The following is a 17,324-nucleotide window of genomic DNA, read 5'->3' as shown; positions in this document are numbered from 1 at the left end:
TGACGCAACCGGGTCAAAGGGGAATGATTGTGCGCCTATCATGCGTCAACACGGATAGATTTGGTATGCTTTTTAAATATTTTTTTAAATTAATTAAGAATTTTCTTACAATCTTCTCTCTCACGACCCGAATTTGGATAAAGCGGGAGAAGATGAGATGAGAGATAATTTTCTCTCATTTTTGTCTTTCTCACATCTCTCATAAAAAAATTGGGACACTTTGACCAATTTTAAAGGGTTTAGTTGGTAGTTGTGTCAGGACTGTGAAACGAATGAGAGAATTTACATGTAAAGTACTGCTCTACTTACAAGATTTTCAAGTTACAAAAAATATTTTGCAATCAATTAATTTCGTAAGTAGAGGTATGACTCTATACTAGAAAGAAGCATTGCCACAAAGAACAGAAGGAAAAAAACACACACCAGAAAGTATTCATTATATTATTCATTAATTAATTAAGAATCCTAATCCTGACTACGGTGCGAGCAAGGGTGGGCTCGATTCCCGCTGGTGGCGGTACGATTATGAGTGGGGATGGTCGTTTGTATCTCTGTGTGCACTACCGCTGACTGGCGACCGGTCTAGGGTGAAGTCTGCCTTTTGCCCGGAGTCAGCAGGGATGAGCTCGGCTCCGGCAACCCCGCCCACCCTTACGGGGATTTACGGTACAGAAGATGAATAAATGAATATGTAGAAAATCAGAACAATAATTAATACATACCAAGACGGACAAAATATTTTATATTGACGTGATCCAAGATATAATACAATAACCTTTCATAATTGTTTGAAATCAGAGCTTTCTCAATCTTAGGGGAATGTTGTATGACAGCATATTATTACATTCGTGTGAAGCAGGTCCGGAAGCACTGCACAAAAAATGTGGAAGCCGGTAACAATTACTCAAGGGAATGGGTATTTTCAACAACAATATTTCATGTTAACAAAGTGAGACTGATTTAATAATGAAGTTTCTACTTAATGATGAACAATCTAAGACTCGCTACATTTGATCATAGTGATATAATAACGTTAACCTATCCAACAAACTAAATGCAAATGTCTCACAAAATCTCATGAGAATTAACGTCTGGTAGCACTTAATGAAGATAAACAAAGATAATTGTTGTCTTTTGCGTGGCATTGGCATGGAACATGGTAAACTGGTAAGGCCGGACCTAATCATAGTCATGTATTTAAAGCATTCTAAAATATTGAACATGCATGCATTGTAGTTGTTCCAATATTAGCTGCCTCTAATTATTTTTAAGCAGAAATTCATCACTATATCGAATTGCCTCAGTATTTACCAAAACACACACACACACACACACACACACACACACACACACATATGGTTAGCTTGTCAGCCTCACAGCTCTAGGGTCCTTTGTTCAAATCAAGGTCGGTCCACCTGTGTGGAGTTTGCATGTTCTCCCTAGCCCTGCGTGGGTTTTCTCTGGGTACTCTGGTTTCCTCCCACATTATGAAAAGGAATGATAGGCTGATTGGACACTCTAAATTGGATTGTTAGCAGGGCCTGGAAAATATTAATTTGCGTCAGAAATGTATTTGTCTACCAAAGTATATATATTTTAATCTGAGCCACAGAAAATAAATATATTTAGATTTTCGCTGTGGGAAAACAACAATTGAAAATTATTGAAATATATTTCTAAATCAATTTTAAATCTACACATCACAGAGTCAAAGCTTCTCATAGTCAAAGGACCAGCGGACAATTTCAACAACATGTTCAAAATCATATAATGGATGCAGGAAAAGTATTTAGATTTTTAGACCTTTATGATTTCGTGACTTAAATTTGTTTTTGTGTATCTTGGGACAGCATCATTTCGATAAACTGAGTTTGAGTGAAAGATAGACTACACCCAAGAACAAGGGTGTGCAAAACACGCAAACTTTTAAAGGAGCCAATCTCCAACCACCTTCCTTTTTTCCCAGGCCACCAACAAAACTCAGTTTTGTATGTTTTTATTCCTCCGATCATTGTACAAGCTAATACAGTGATCCCTCAATACTTTGCAAACCACGTTTCGTCAATTCAGTGCATTGTGGGGTAAGTATCTATCAAATAAAAAAACATATGTATGTATATCAGAACATTTTATTTTTGATTGCCAGTTGAAAATTGAAAAAAAATAATGAAACATGGATTCAACAGGTATAAAATAATACACATGGTTGTACAATGTACAGTCACTACAAATTGCTTTAAGAAACATGCAGTCCTCACGAAAGGGCTTGGCTTGTCATCTGAATCCGAACAAAATGTTCTTCGTACCAAAGGATTGCAACATAACGACATGTTGTTCTCTTCACATACAATAATTATGGTATGTTGGGGAATAAACAGTATGTGGAACACGTGAGTGGATGACATTAGGTTTTCATGTGTAATTTTTTTTTTTGGGGGGGGGGGGGGGGGGGGGGGGCAGCCCGGCGTTAAGTGGTTAGCGCGTCGGCCTCAAAGCTCCGAGCTCTTGGGTTCCAAACCCAGGTCAGTCCTCACCGTATGAAATTTGCATGTTCTCCCTGAGCTTGTGTACGTTTTTCTCCAGGTACTCCGATTTTCTCTCAAATCCCCGACTGGTGCCGGTAGTTACCTGAGATAGTATCCAGCGCCCTCCGCGAGCATCGTGAGGTTAAGCGGATCAGAGAATGAATGAATGCATGCGTGAGTATAAGTGAGTGGGTGTGTGCTTGAGTGGTGTTTTGTGGATGGGTTTTTGGGTGGGTGGGTTTGGCCAACAGGCCGACTAAAGAATGAATGTTTTGTTGGGTTTTGTGTAGGTTGGGCATTTTCTATTGTTTTCCTGTCCATTCGATTAACCATTAGTCAACCCCTGTTGGCATAATTAAGGCCCATGTCCTAGTCAACACTTGTCGGTCTCAGTCAACACTTCTCAGACGGAGTATTGGATTGGATTGGATTGGATAACTTTATTCATCCCGTATTCGGGAAATTACATTGTGGCAGTAGCAAGAGGGTGATTAGACAGAATAAACAGCAAAGCAAAAGCACAAAGTACAAAGCAAATCAAAGTAAATGGAATCATCAAATCATTAAAACATAAAAGCCGCAAAACACAAAACGAACAAGAGTGGACAAATTGTATGAAGTTACGTTATTATACCCGCACTTTCTGGTTTTCTGTCGTTTTCCCTGCATCTGGGTACAACTCTGTTTCACTTCCCCGTGGATACATGACATCGTGTGTCTGTTTGAAAATACAAAAAATAAGAATACGTATATTTTTCATTCATCTTCCATACCACACATCCTTGTAAGGATTGATGAAGCCTATCCCAGCTGACTTCAGGTGAAAGGCAGAGTATTAGAATGGTCACCAGTCAATCGTAGGGCACACCGAGAGATAAACGACCTTTCACACTCGCAATCATACCGCCACCAGTAGACCCTTGTGAGGATAAGCAGTACAGAAAATTAATAAATGAATGTAATAAAATCTATAAACAAGCTGCTGAGGTAACTCAGTGTTTTATTTTTGGGGTATATTTTAACTACTGTCTTTTAGAACAGTGTTTCCCAACCACTGTTGCCCGGTACACGGTACTCTGTCGAGTTGCCGACGCCCAAACGTCTTTCGGCGATTCGACAGCCCACGCCGGTACACTGGTGTGCCGCGAGCAATGGTCAGGTGTGCCGCGGGAAATTGCAGGAATGTAATATTCAGAGTGAAAAATTAATATGAAGATAATGAAATTAAAATTGAACTATTACAAGTTTCAAATTGGGAAACAGTCATTTTGTTGCTTATTTTACTCTAACATGAACCGGAAGTTGTTTGGTTTCTTGGGCATCAACTTTTGGCAACGTTTAGTCTGTTTGGCCACAACATTTGCTTGCGTAATATTAGGAGATTTAAGTCATAGTTGGAGAAAAGCCATAAAATTCTGTGATTAAAAACATGACATTACTTACAACCGGAAGTTGTTCAGTTTGGAATAATTTTGGAGGTTTATGTGATTCCTGCCGATAAAACTTTGATGAGAATGACTATTGTTAATGCAGGCGACATAGTTTTAAATTAAAAGATTTTCAGATGGTGGTGTCCCCTGAGATTTTATCAGTGCAAAAAGTGTGCTGCAGCACCAAAAAGGTTGGGAAAGACTGTTCTAAAACAAAGAAGGCTCTGGGAAAACAAGCAAACTCCACACAGGTGGACATGAACTGGATTTTAATCCAGGATCCCAGAGCTATGAGCCCAACACGCCAACCACTCGCTCCACCGGGCGCGCTATAATTACTATTCATAGAGCTGTTTGTCAGTGTTTTTTTCTATATTTTACAAAGAGACGACAAAAGAGGAATCAATCACTGTTCTAAATACGAAGGAACTGTCTCATTTGTAAACTGAAAGGTGTAACAGAATGCAGCTCAAGCTTCTTGTGCGGCCCATATTTGCTTACATTCTCATAGTAGTTTTGACACCCTTGTTGTAGTAGACAATACATCACCGGGTTATAGCTCCATTATAGTATTACATCACAATATTAAACTATGAAGAATCCGTTTTATATTTAGAACGATTTTACTCCTGCGATGTGAAATTGGGGATTTAGCGTCTTCTAGTGTTGACTTCTGGAACAAATAGGGAAATGATGGGTTGGGGTTTCCGTAAGAGACCTGATGACTGATCAGGTGACTGTCACGTGGGTGTGTCAGCTGATGCTAATGCTAACGCTAAACTGCTAGTCCGACGGTTCTGCATTAGAGCGAAATCTGGACGGCCAGACAGGATGCCTTTCTCGGAGCTTTATTTCAATGTCGATAACGGGTATCTCGAGGGTTTGGTCAGGGGATTCAAAGCTGGGATACTCTCACAAGCCGATTATTTAAACCTCGTACAATGTGAGACTCTGGAAGGTGAGTTTCATCTGATCATTTGTCAATGGCCGCGCGAGATTACTAACTAGTACAAGCAATGCTAGCTCTCGTTTGGGAAGCACAAATGATCCAAAATGAAAAGTCAACCTCAAAAAGTACTCGATGTGTGGTATTCGTCAGTCGTCAAATGGGAGCTACAGTGTTCACCAGTCATTTTTTGGTGTTTGTTCAAAGGCTAGTTAGCAAAATCCTGGCCTCGATGGCCATAATGACAAATTCCTACCTTGGCATTCTTAATAGTTAAGTTTTAAAATGTCAAAGATTATTTGTCATTTTTAATAAATTAGTTCCTAACATTCATCACATTTCTATTAACGGCTGACATGTATAACAATTATAAACTGCTGAATTCCTATGACATTATTGTAGACAACTATGGTCTCTATGGTTCTAATATGCATGAGAATTTTTTTAGCCATATAGTGGGTGTCTTCTCCACTAACCGCCCGCGAGAATAGAAAGAGCTATACTGGTCCACGGTGAGAAAAAGGTTGGGGACCGCTGGTGTAAAGATAATCACTCAGCTTTCATGCAGAACTACTGAAATGTATACATATTTTTCCAAAGAGTTTTGACAAATTTGAGTTGAAGAAGGCCAGTAAACAATCGAGTTGGAAAATAGTTAGAAAAATATATAGTACATTGGTTTTTAAGTGGCTGTAATTTTAGGGTTAGGGTTTAGTGTGATTTCTCACGCTAAAAAGTATACTTGTCATCTCCATGCCCCAGTTTTATTTTTGCTTCTCATGAATTTATTTCATGTTTCATCCATTTTTCTATCCCTTGCAGACCTAAAGCTTCATCTGCAAAGCACTGACTATGGAAGCTTCCTAGCTAACGAGGCTTCACCTCTGACGGTGTCTGTCATTGATGACAAGCTGAAGGAGAAAATGGTCGTGGAGTTTCGCCACATGAGGAACCAGTCTTATGAACCACTGGCCAGCTTCATGGATTTCATCACGTGAGAATCTGTGTAGTAAACCGCTTGTTACACCACTTAATGTGGTTCAGAACAACAAGAAAGATGAAATACAGCAATTTGTGCCTGAGTGTGAGGCCAATAAAAAGAGAATCCATTATTAATTCTATTAATTCTAATTATTATTTCAGCGGGATTAAAATAACATTTTTATCTTGGAAAATCATGACTGATGTCCTTTTTTTCTCCGACAGGTACAGTTACATGATTGACAACGTCATCTTGCTCATCACAGGAACTCTTCACCAGCGTGCCATCTCTGAGCTGGTGCCAAAGTGTCACCCACTGGGAAGCTTTGAGCAAATGGAGGCAGTCAATATCGCTCAGACTCCAGCTGAACTGTACAACGCCATCCTGGTGGACACGCCGCTTGGTAATTGTCTCATTTACTTTTGTCAAGTGGACGCTAAATAATTTGTAGAAAAAAAGCTTGTAAAATCATGAGAAACGATTTTCATTTTTTAAAATTAATTTGCTTTCAGCTGCCTTTTTCCAGGATTGTATATCAGAACAGGACCTGGACGAAATGAATATTGAAATCATCCGTAACACCCTCTACAAGGTAAAACAATTTCAGGGTGACCTCTGCTACTATGCGTCCATACAAAAGCTTTTATCGAACAAGGAGTCCTCGAGTTACGATGTCCTTCACTTACGACTTTTTGAGTTAACGTCTGGACCTTGTCGTCTATTTAATCCCCAGCACCATAGTCTCTATTCATCTAGTACAGAGTACCTCCGTGTGTTTGTGTGCCTGGAGTATCTTTGCCTTCTACACCCTTATTTTTCACTCTATAGTCACAAAAAAGAAAGCTGATACAGCCAAAAGAAAAACTCAAGTCAGTGGATATTCGTGTTCTAGAATGATGCACTGCACGTTATGGGAAAAAACATCCCAAATCAGTAGAAAGGCAGATGCCTTCTGTGTGCTTGCATAATTTAAAAATATAATAAAGTGCCCGATCTTTAAACCATTCCATCTGCATGCGTGTTACGTGCAATTTCAATACAAAATTATGTGAATCCTCTGATCAGTAAATCGTCTGTTATTCGAAACTGCGTGAGTACACTTAAAGCAGTGATAATTTTACAATTGGCACACTGCGAGTCCCAGGGATTCGCTTGTCTGAAAACTGTGCGTCCCAGGAAACTTGTCACGAGTCCCAACATACTACGGATGCAAATAAAACATAAACAACGATATATAAACATTCAGATTTAATTTATTTATTATATGGTTTAGGGTTAGGGTTTATTTATCATTGTACTAGTCTTTCAGCTCGTAGATCCTCCTCTCTTTGCAGCCAAAAGTCTTTTGAAATGTGCGTATTTTTCCTTGCTTCCCCCGTTTTGCTTCATGATCATCAATCGAATCTTCTGCAGTTCTTTTCTTACTAGTTGTATTTTTAACTGCGAAATAACTATCCAGACTGTTTTGCCTTTTCTGAAACATTTTTTATCTTTCTTACACTATTACGAAACTCTTGCTATCGCTTTCTCTCGTCTTCGTCTGCTAGTGTCTGCTAGTCTCGCGAGAATTATTTCGCAAAGATTATGTGGAATAAATTGGTTTGCTATCGGATATATGTGTTTTGGTTTTTTTTTTGATAAAAATTTCTTTGCGTCCGAAAAAAGCACATTACTTGAAATTGTGCGTCTGGAAGAAAAGCTGTGCGTATCAGACGCAGGACGCAGAGGTAACGAGAACACTGCACTTACAAATAATATCACAGTTTGCCCACACAAAGCTGCACATGTCGTCACATCCCACTCTCCAGCGATATTGTTTTTATTTTAATGTATTTTACTTTTTTATATAAAGTACAGTGGTACCTTGACATACAAGCACCCGACATACGAGCAATTTGAGATATAAGTAAAATTTTGAGCAAATTATTATCTCTAGATACGAGAAAAATTTCAAGATACGAGAAAGCCAGGTAGCCAAGACATGAGAGGCTGTTTCTGATTTTAGCGCACTTTTATGCCGCATCTCTTTCGTGTATAACAGATATCTACGAGCACTGGGTGGAGTGTTGCATTTTTGTCAATGTTTTTTTCCCCTTCATTCAGCGTGAAAGGTGCAGCGATTGCTGATGTGAGGTGTATATATTACTTCTCGTTGGCAAGTGGTCGTATTGTGAGGACATTTGTGTGCATCATTTTCGGAATATTTTTAAGGGAATGCAAAAGCAAACAGCCCATCGATAGTGAAAGTCAGGGTGGAGGAGGGGCTAACCGAGCCAACCCGGCCGGGAGAAAAAAGGTAGTATAAAAATGTAAAACAAAATTAGAATTAAGTTTACTGTAAGGTTAGACTAAACTTATTTTTGAGTGTGTCTGCATCGTAATCCAAGTTCATTTAAATTTGTTTATGTTATGAAACGAGCATGTTGTCGTGCAAAAAGTACAATTATTTCATTTGCTACCTTTTTTTGTTTTTCTAAGGCTTATCTTGAAGCATTCTATAAATTCTGTTCCAATCTGGGAGGAACTACAGCAGATACCATGTGTCCAATCTTGGAGGTGAGGTTTTTGTCTGACTTGTAAATTCAAAATAACGCAACAGCATCTCAAGCCCATTTTTTTAGCATGTTTTTTTTTTAATTAAGCTAATTTGTTCAGGAAGTTGTTTCGTAACTTGATTTTTTTGTAGATTGTCGCATTTTACATGTAAATGCCCTAATGTGTTGCAAGGTCTACAATACTACCCCCTAAACCGGGGTTCATAAACTTCGGTCCTCAATGGCACCTACCCTGTTTTCCACGTCTGCTTCCTCCTATTCACCTGAATCAAATAAACAGGATATTTATCAGGTTTCTGGACAGCTAGCTGATGAGTTTATCATTGATTCATGTGTGGTAGAGGAGGGAGATTTGGAAAACAGACTGGGCCGGGGCTCTTGAGGACCAGAGTTGGTGACCCCTGCCCTAAGCCCTAAAAAATTATACAATTATACCAATTTCTAGAGAGCGGCCCGGCGGCTGAGTGGCTAGCGCGTCGACCTTAGTTAGTTCAAATCCAGGTCAGTCACCTGAATGGAGTTTGCATGATCTTCTTGGCCTTTGTGGGTTTTCTCTGGGGACTCTGGTTTGCTCCCACATTCCAAAGACATGCATAGTAGGCTGATTGGACACTCTATTTTACCCTTGGGTATGAGTGTGAGCATGAATGGTTGTTTGTCTCCGCTGCCTGTGGTCTGCATTCAGCTGGGATAGGTTCTAGCACCCCCTGTGACCCTAGTGAGGATAAAGCGGTTCAGAAAGTGAGATGAGACCAGTTTCCAAACCGGTTGTCAAGAGCCGCCAATTTTTCTGATTTTTGTTCTACCAAACGAGCACAGACAGCTTGAGGTATCTCCTAAAACAACCCTTACCCGACAGCAAATTGATTGGTGAAATGGTGTCATTATGTTTGATTGGACTGAAATCCTGCACCCACCTCCATGTGTGGAATAATTTGGGGACCTCTGCGTTAACCTTTCTGTCCTTGCTGCAGTTTGAGGCCGATCGAAGAGCCTTCATCATCACCATCAATTCATTTGGCACAGAGCTTTCTAAGGAAGACCGTGCCAAGCTCTTTCCCCATTGCGGCAAGCTTTACCCAGAAGGCCTCGCTCAGCTAGCCCGCGCAGATGACTATGAGCAGGTCAAGGCGGTGGCTGATTACTATCCTGTAAGTTGTCAAGTTTTCAAAACTAAAATTTATAAATTCCACAATTTCCTTCCCTTTTTCCTGTTGTGTTTATGCTTGCTGAGCATCTAACTGTACTGAAATGTATTTGTGTATTTCTTCAGGAGTATAAGCTGTTGTTTGAGGGTGCTGGCAGTAACCCAGGCGACAAAACGCTGGAGGATCGCTTCTTTGAACATGAGGTGAAGAAAATAAACATCAGGGTGATTTAAAAAAAAATAGAAATACTAGCTTGATGCTGTCCTTGCTCTGGCCAAGCCAGTTTTTCTGTTTTTGACATATTGCGTGATGATTTTAACACACTCCTATTAACTCACCATGGATGAGACCGCCCACTTGTTAATTAGTATGACACAATAAGGTCTTTTCTTTCCTTCGTTTTATTTTCTCTGCCAAATTCTGATGTTTCACTGTTCTAATGCATCTTCCTGTTCTTCACCTCCTTCCGGCAGGTCAAGTTGAATAAACTGGCTTTCCTCAACCAGTTCCATTTTAGTGTTTTCTATGCCTACGTCAAGCTGAAAGAGCAGGAGTGCAGGAATATTGTCTGGATTGCCGAGTGTATCGCCCAGAGGCACCGTGCCAAGATTGACAACTACATTCCTATCTTTTGAGATCCGCCCTAAACTTTGCTCACGTCGGGCCTCATATCTTTTTGCGTCATCCATCCTCTCCCACCGTGGTGTTAAAGCATCTGTTACTGCCATGTGAAACATCCTTCATTCTTTAGGTGTTTGTGTGAATTGGTTGTCAAGAAGCAAACAATTTTAAGACCCTTTTAAACAAGTGGTCATGCAATGGTTATTGACCGCACCCCAGGTTTAACCTTTGAAATGAATTGCTTCTGATTAATATCATTATACAGATTGTGACGGCGCCTATTTAATTTCCCTTTTGGTTTAAACACACCATCAAATTTAACTCACCAGGATAATGAGTGGGTACCAAAACAAACACAACTGGGACATATTTTTTGTTCATTTTGCAACACTTTTAGATTAGCCAATATTGATGAAACAAAACCATTTATGAAAACATTAAACGTATATAAGACGAATTACTGTTTAGCAGATTTGAAACAATATTTGCTATTGATATTCCCATGTTGCTCTAAATAAAAAAATAATTGGAATCAGAACTGAAAATGAACATATTTGACGTGTGTTTTATTGATAAAGATAAATGGATCCCTTTTTGAAGCGCTTTTCATCTTCAGGTTCGCCAACAACAACAAAAAACTACTTCCCTTACATACATTTTTTTTCTGGTTTATAGTCTCCTCAATGAGTAAAATGAAACCAAGGAGTACCCTGACCATCTGTCTGAAGAAAACATTCCATTCCACGATGCTAGTTGTACGTTTTTCTTTGCTGTGGAGAACAACTTGAAGGAATGTTTTGTTGTATTCCCCTGAACAAAACTAGTCAGATGTCTTGTGTTCCTCTGAGCAAAGCTGTAGAGTGAAATGTTTTTGTCGGCTAAACTCGTATTGCCTGTAGGATGTGTACTCTAGAATCATGCACGTTGTTGTAAATGTATGAAAATGTGACTCTATTAAAAATATAGCTATTTAAATATATATATAACAATTTGTTTGTGTTTTCTCATGCTGTATAAATTGCTTTATATCCTGGTTGATGTTTCTTGTGAAGTTGTTCAAAATGTGAGCAAAACAAAATAAAATTTCCTCTCCACAATGTGTTGGTGTGAGACTCAATGATAATGCATTTGGTGTGGTATATAATGGAAAAGTTTATCTAATTTTTATTTTTCACAAAATAACTAAGCGTTTTTTGAAAAAAAATCAAGTTATGATTTGAACCTCTATTTGTAGTATTTTGACTTTGGGACACTAGGGAAATTCCTTTAAACCTTTATATTGACTTTTAGCCTATTACAAAAAAACTTCTAATATTAGCTAGCAATTGTTGTTGATTGATTTTCATTGTATTGATAAATTTAATGTTATAATATAAGTGGTGGCCTAACTGCTTGCATGGTTAGCATGTTGGCCTCACACCTCTGGTGCCCTGGGTTCAAATGTGAGTTGGTCACGATACTACAAGGGCCTGGCATCTACTTATGATGTGAACATCATTTTTATCAGAAACTACATGTAAAAAGACAATTCTTAGTTTTTTACATCAGTTCCCAATTAGCCTAAATATCTGAGATAAAATAAAAATGCATGCCTTGGAAGATTCTGGGTCTTAGGAGGTTAAAATTGGTGCATTGAATGTGAATATTTTTCAATGCCACTAACGGTTATGGACGTCCAAAACTATTTTTATTGGGAGGGAGGAATGAACATTGGAAAATTTAAAGTACATTTATTCACCCTTCCAATTAAAATGTTTTATACGTCTAGCACTGTCAATGGCATCCAATGGGTGCCATGCAAGGATATAAAATAAATAATTTATTCATGAAAGGGGTTCTGAACATGCTTCAGTCCCATTAGAGTTGTTTTTTGTGCATATTTTATTTATCGAGTTTTTTTGTGTGTCTCTTTTATGTCCAAAATGTTTTTTGAAAAACAGTTATTGTGAAATGATTAATTGCACAGCTGTGAGGCAAATGTATTTTAAAAGATTGCTGCATGGGGCTAAACTCTTTCATGGTTGAATTAATAACAATGAGCTCCAGCTGCGTGAGCATGATTACCCAGGTTTGTCTGAATTGAAAAATCCAAAGGCAGAAGGAAGTGTTCTTTTCAAAGTTTTGACATGAACTTAAAGTTTCAAACTCAAGCTCATTTCCGTAACCTACACTGCTCTGTAGGTTTGACAGACTGGGACATGGACCAGGAGCTGAATCTGGTAACAACTACTGACCAGTTCTGCCATGGTGACTACTATTTAGTTTCCCTTTTGGTTCAAACACACCATGTAACCAATGTAAAATGTAACTCACCAGGAAAATGAATGAGAGAATGAATTTGTAATTTGTTGATTCGACTACTCATTTTAATATGGTTGATTGTTAGTAGAGTTTAAACGAAAACTGAACATTAGAATATTTTTATTTTTTTGCCTATTTAGTTATAGTAGAAGGTTGCTAAGTGACCATGGTGTTGTTGTTAGTTGAGATGTTTTTCTGACATCAATATGTGCTACAAGTTATGACTGTATTAGTGGAGAATGGGTGAACACTATATTAGAGTTTAGCTTATCATTATTTATATGATGTATGATAGGCAAATTGGACACTGTAAATTGCCCTTAGGTATGAGTGTGGGCGTGATGGGTTGTCCGTCTCCTCGTGCCCCCGGGGGCGTCCCCAGCCTTTGGGCTGAAGTCAACTAGGATAGGCTCCAGCACCCCCTGTGACACTAGTGAGGATGAAGTGGTTCAGAAAATGAATGAATGAATAAATTTTAGTTTATATGAGCCTCCAAGTCCAAATGGATGGCTATCTATCTTCCTCTTACAAAGGCAGCCACTGACTTAAGAAAAAAAACATGAATGAATGGGTAATTTAGTTTTCAATTTCACTGTCTGTTTTGAATTTTATTTTCTGTTTTCTCCCATAGATGATAAACTTGGTCAATATGTAGCATATAGACCTTCAGCAAGCCCCTCGGAAACAAAAGATGAGTTAATTTGGTATGATAAAACATCAGGTGAGTGCAACAAGTGGACATTTTTTTAAAGGTTTAACCAGAAACACTTAAATTAGAGATTTTTTTTGCCTTTTTTGCCAAAACTGGTCTAAAACCTTAGAGTATCTAGTGCACAGCAATGTAATAGGTCCATCGGCTATGTTCTCAAAATACAGTAGACGGTAGTATACAGTAGATTTTTTATCTTCTATTTTTAAATTTTATTGTTTTTTTTAATTCTTTACTTAATATTTCCTACTCCATACTTGAATGTTTTACGACTTTACTTTCAAGACTCGACTTCAAGACTCAAGTTGTGTGAGAGGCAGTATTTGTTTTATTAGTTTTATTCTATCTCTGTTAATTTGATTGCATTTAAGGATTAACATTCAGAAGTGGGAAAAATACAGATAACGTATGTAGCATTTTGTTTTCCTTGGATAATTTCAAAATTTAGCATTAGGTTATTGGTCACAATTTTTCCCCATTTGCACAATAGTTTCTACTTTTTTGCCTTTATCAACTGTGTGCCTGTTATTAGTGTTTTGAGTCCAGTGTAAACATTATTGTTGAAGAAAGAGAGCTCTTTTTTTCCTCCATGGGTTAGCTTATTTTCAGGTAGTGAATAAACCATTTCATAATCTTATCTGATATGAAATCTCAATAAAATAATGTCCTTGATTTTTTTTGTCAGACACTTTTGTAAAGCCAAACCTGTGGCTCCTCGTCAATCCTAACATTGCCTGTCCGATCCTCTATGACAAACCTGCAGCAGATCGTCAAATTACCCACATTAACCTTGCAGAGGAAATCCAAAAGCCACTGGCTTTGTGTCCACATGGCACTATACAGAATGGCTACTCTCCACAAAGGGAAAGCATGCATGTTCTCCCCTCCTCCGGTGGCCACATGGTAAACAACAACACGATACCCATATATATGGATAAACATGACTTGACATTATGCCACACTATCCACAATGCATGCATTGATCAACTGTATAACTTTTTATATATATATATATATATATATATATATATATATATATATATATATATATATATATATATATATATATATATATATATATATATATATATATATATATATATATATATATATATATATATATATATATATATATATATATATATATATATATATATATATATATATATATATATATATATATATATATATATATATATATATATATATATATATATATATATATATATATATATATATATATATATATATATATATATATATATATATATATATATATATATATATATATATATATATATATATATATATATATATATATATATATATATATATATATATATATATATATATATATATATATATATATATATATATATATATATATATATATATATATATATATATATATATATATATATATATATATATATATATATATATATATATATATATATATATATATATATATATATATATATATATATATATATATATATATATATATATATATATATATATATATATATATATATATATATATATATATATATATATATATATATATATATATATATATATATATATATATATATATATATATATATATATATATATATATATATATATATATATATATATATATATATATATATATATATATATATATATATATATATATATATATATATATATATATATATATATATATATATATATATATATATATATATATATATATATATATATATATATATATATATATATATATATATATATATATATATATATATATATATATATATATATATATATATATATATATATATATATATATATATATATATATATATATATATATATATATATATATATATATATATATATATATATATATATATATATATATATATATATATATATATATATATATATATATATATATATATATATATATATATATATATATATATATATATATATATATATATATATATATATATATATATATATATATATATATATATATATATATATATATATATATATATATATATATATATATATATATATATATATATATATATATATATATATATATATATATATATATATATATATATATATATATATATATATATATATATATATATATATATATATATATATATGTATATATATATGTATATGTATATGTATATGTATATGTATATGTATATGTATATGTATATGTATATGTATATGTATATGTATATGTATATGTATATGTATATGTATATGTATATGTATATGTATATGTATATCTATATATATATATGTATATGTATATCTATATATATATGTATATGTATATCTATATATATATGTATATGTATATCTATATATATATGTATATGTGTATATGTGTATATGTGTATATGTGTATATGTGCTTTCTAGACAACACACCGGCAATGCAAGGGGAGAACCATCAAGGGAATTCCTCAGTTAGCGGCTTGCGGCAACTCGATGATGCCTCAAGCATTATAATACTATTATTTTTCTAAAGTGTAGTTTTTTTATTTTTTATAAATAATCTTACCACCCATCCACTCTTGAACCCAATTGCTTTTTCGCATAGGCATTATTACGCATGCCTTAATTACTTCCTGCCCTAACTTTTCAGTCACCATCTTAAGCAGTGCAAATGACATTACTTTTAACTACTGTTAACTGAGAAAATATTGCATTTGTTAGAAGGGCAAAGTTCCAGGTCGGAGCGGACAAGCTAGTCTTGTTTGATTAGATCTTGCCTAGGGAAGATTGACGTTTGTGATGGGCTGTTCTTGTCACTAGTTAATATAATACAAACATTCTAAGTAGTTTTACTGTAAAAGAAATGGTCTGAATTGGATATTATTCAATTAAAAGATGTATTGCTTTTTATCTTTCACACCAAAAAGGAAGGCTGCGCTTTCCAGACATCACATCGGAGACGCAAAGGGAGACCCATCAAAATAGGGGTAAAAAATATGAAAATACTCCCAAAACTAACATATGACATTGACGGATTATTTTTCATTGGAACAATGTTCTTTTATTTATATACTCAAAATAATTTCAGCTTGTTTTTAGGATGATAAAGGTTTGAAGCCAGGATGTTGGCCTCGCCCGCCAGTAAATTATTGCCTCCTCATTGCTCTTGCACTTAAAAGCAGCCACAATGGGAGCCTCAAAGTGCAGCAGATTTACAGCTTTACAAGGTCAGAAAATGACTCTGGCATACCAGGTACAAGAAGGAAAGTTTCCCTTTCACTCACAACTGACACATATATATATTCACATATACATACATATGAAGTTTTTTTTCATCCCTGGAATGGGAATTGGTCTCAAGACACACATTTCTGCCTTATTGTAAGTCATTTTTTCCACCTTCTTCAGAGAACACTTCCCTTTCTTTCGGACGGCCCCTGATGGCTGGAAGAACACAATTCGACACAATCTGTGCTTCAACAGCAGCTTCCGCAAAACCTGCAACCAGGCATGCAGGGATGGTAAAAGGAAGTCATGCTTTTGGCACCTGACTTTTGATGGACACTGCCGATTGAGGGATGAGATAGGCATGCTAACGGGGGAATCTTTAAAGCAGTTGGAGAGAAGCATGTCCAGCCCAGGTGTGTGTGATTGACATTAGTTGGTCTATTGAAAAACTATTTTCCCACCAATAGGATGAATGTGATGATTAATTTTTTCGTTCTTTCTATTACAGGAATTATTGCAAAGTTGGCAGGGGTATGATTGCAATTAACCAAGCCAAGAAAGAATGGATGGATTCAAAATAACAAGTGTTTTCTGTTATTTTTTGTCAATGTTTGAAACTTTTTTATTTATTTATTTCATATTTCAATGAAATTTGCAAAATATTGTTTAAAATTATAATCTTGCTTTTCTGCAAATAGACTTTTGCACCATGAAAGGTACGTCTGGCCCATTTGGGTATGCCAGAAAAAGGCAATTTATGTTGTTTCTGCACAATGTTTTATGGCAGTAATCTGATGCCTTGCTCAAAGGCACCAAGGATACTTGGATGAGACCAGGGCTTTCCAACCATGAGAATTTGAAGGAA

The 17,324-nt window shown here is 35.5% G+C and overlaps 2 protein-coding genes across 3 annotated transcripts; both read left to right on the top strand.

Moving 5' to 3' along the window:
- The first annotated feature begins 4,683 nt into the window (after positions 1-4,683).
- atp6v0d1 (ATPase H+ transporting V0 subunit d1) lies at positions 4,684-11,304 on the top strand. The gene is made up of 8 exons (XM_077713612.1): positions 4,684-4,913; positions 5,724-5,895; positions 6,108-6,286; positions 6,396-6,475; positions 8,362-8,439; positions 9,413-9,589; positions 9,712-9,789; positions 10,060-11,304. The coding sequence occupies exons 1-8, from the start codon at positions 4,787-4,789 to the stop codon at positions 10,219-10,221; spliced, it is 1,053 nt and encodes a 350-aa protein (XP_077569738.1). The 5' UTR covers positions 4,684-4,786; the 3' UTR covers positions 10,222-11,304.
- Positions 11,305-12,271: 967 nt separating this feature from the next.
- On the top strand, positions 12,272-17,220 carry foxr1 (forkhead box R1). Of its 2 annotated transcripts, XM_077713573.1 has the most exons (7): positions 12,272-12,454; positions 13,140-13,229; positions 13,903-14,120; positions 16,159-16,218; positions 16,331-16,458; positions 16,640-16,872; positions 16,968-17,220. In XM_077713573.1, the coding sequence occupies exons 1-7, from the start codon at positions 12,334-12,336 to the stop codon at positions 16,994-16,996; spliced, it is 879 nt and encodes a 292-aa protein (XP_077569699.1). In that variant the 5' UTR covers positions 12,272-12,333; the 3' UTR covers positions 16,997-17,220. The 2 variants fall into 2 exon arrangements, with proteins under 2 accessions (XP_077569699.1, XP_077569700.1); XM_077713574.1 differs by lacking the exon at positions 16,159-16,218.
- Positions 17,221-17,324: the final 104 nt, after the last annotated feature.

The sequence above is a fragment of the Stigmatopora nigra genome, chromosome 3, assembly GCF_051989575.1.
Source record: "Stigmatopora nigra isolate UIUO_SnigA chromosome 3, RoL_Snig_1.1, whole genome shotgun sequence".
Classification (NCBI taxonomy): Eukaryota; Metazoa; Chordata; class Actinopteri; order Syngnathiformes; family Syngnathidae; genus Stigmatopora; species Stigmatopora nigra.
This window is presented reverse-complemented; position numbering and strand designations above follow the sequence as displayed.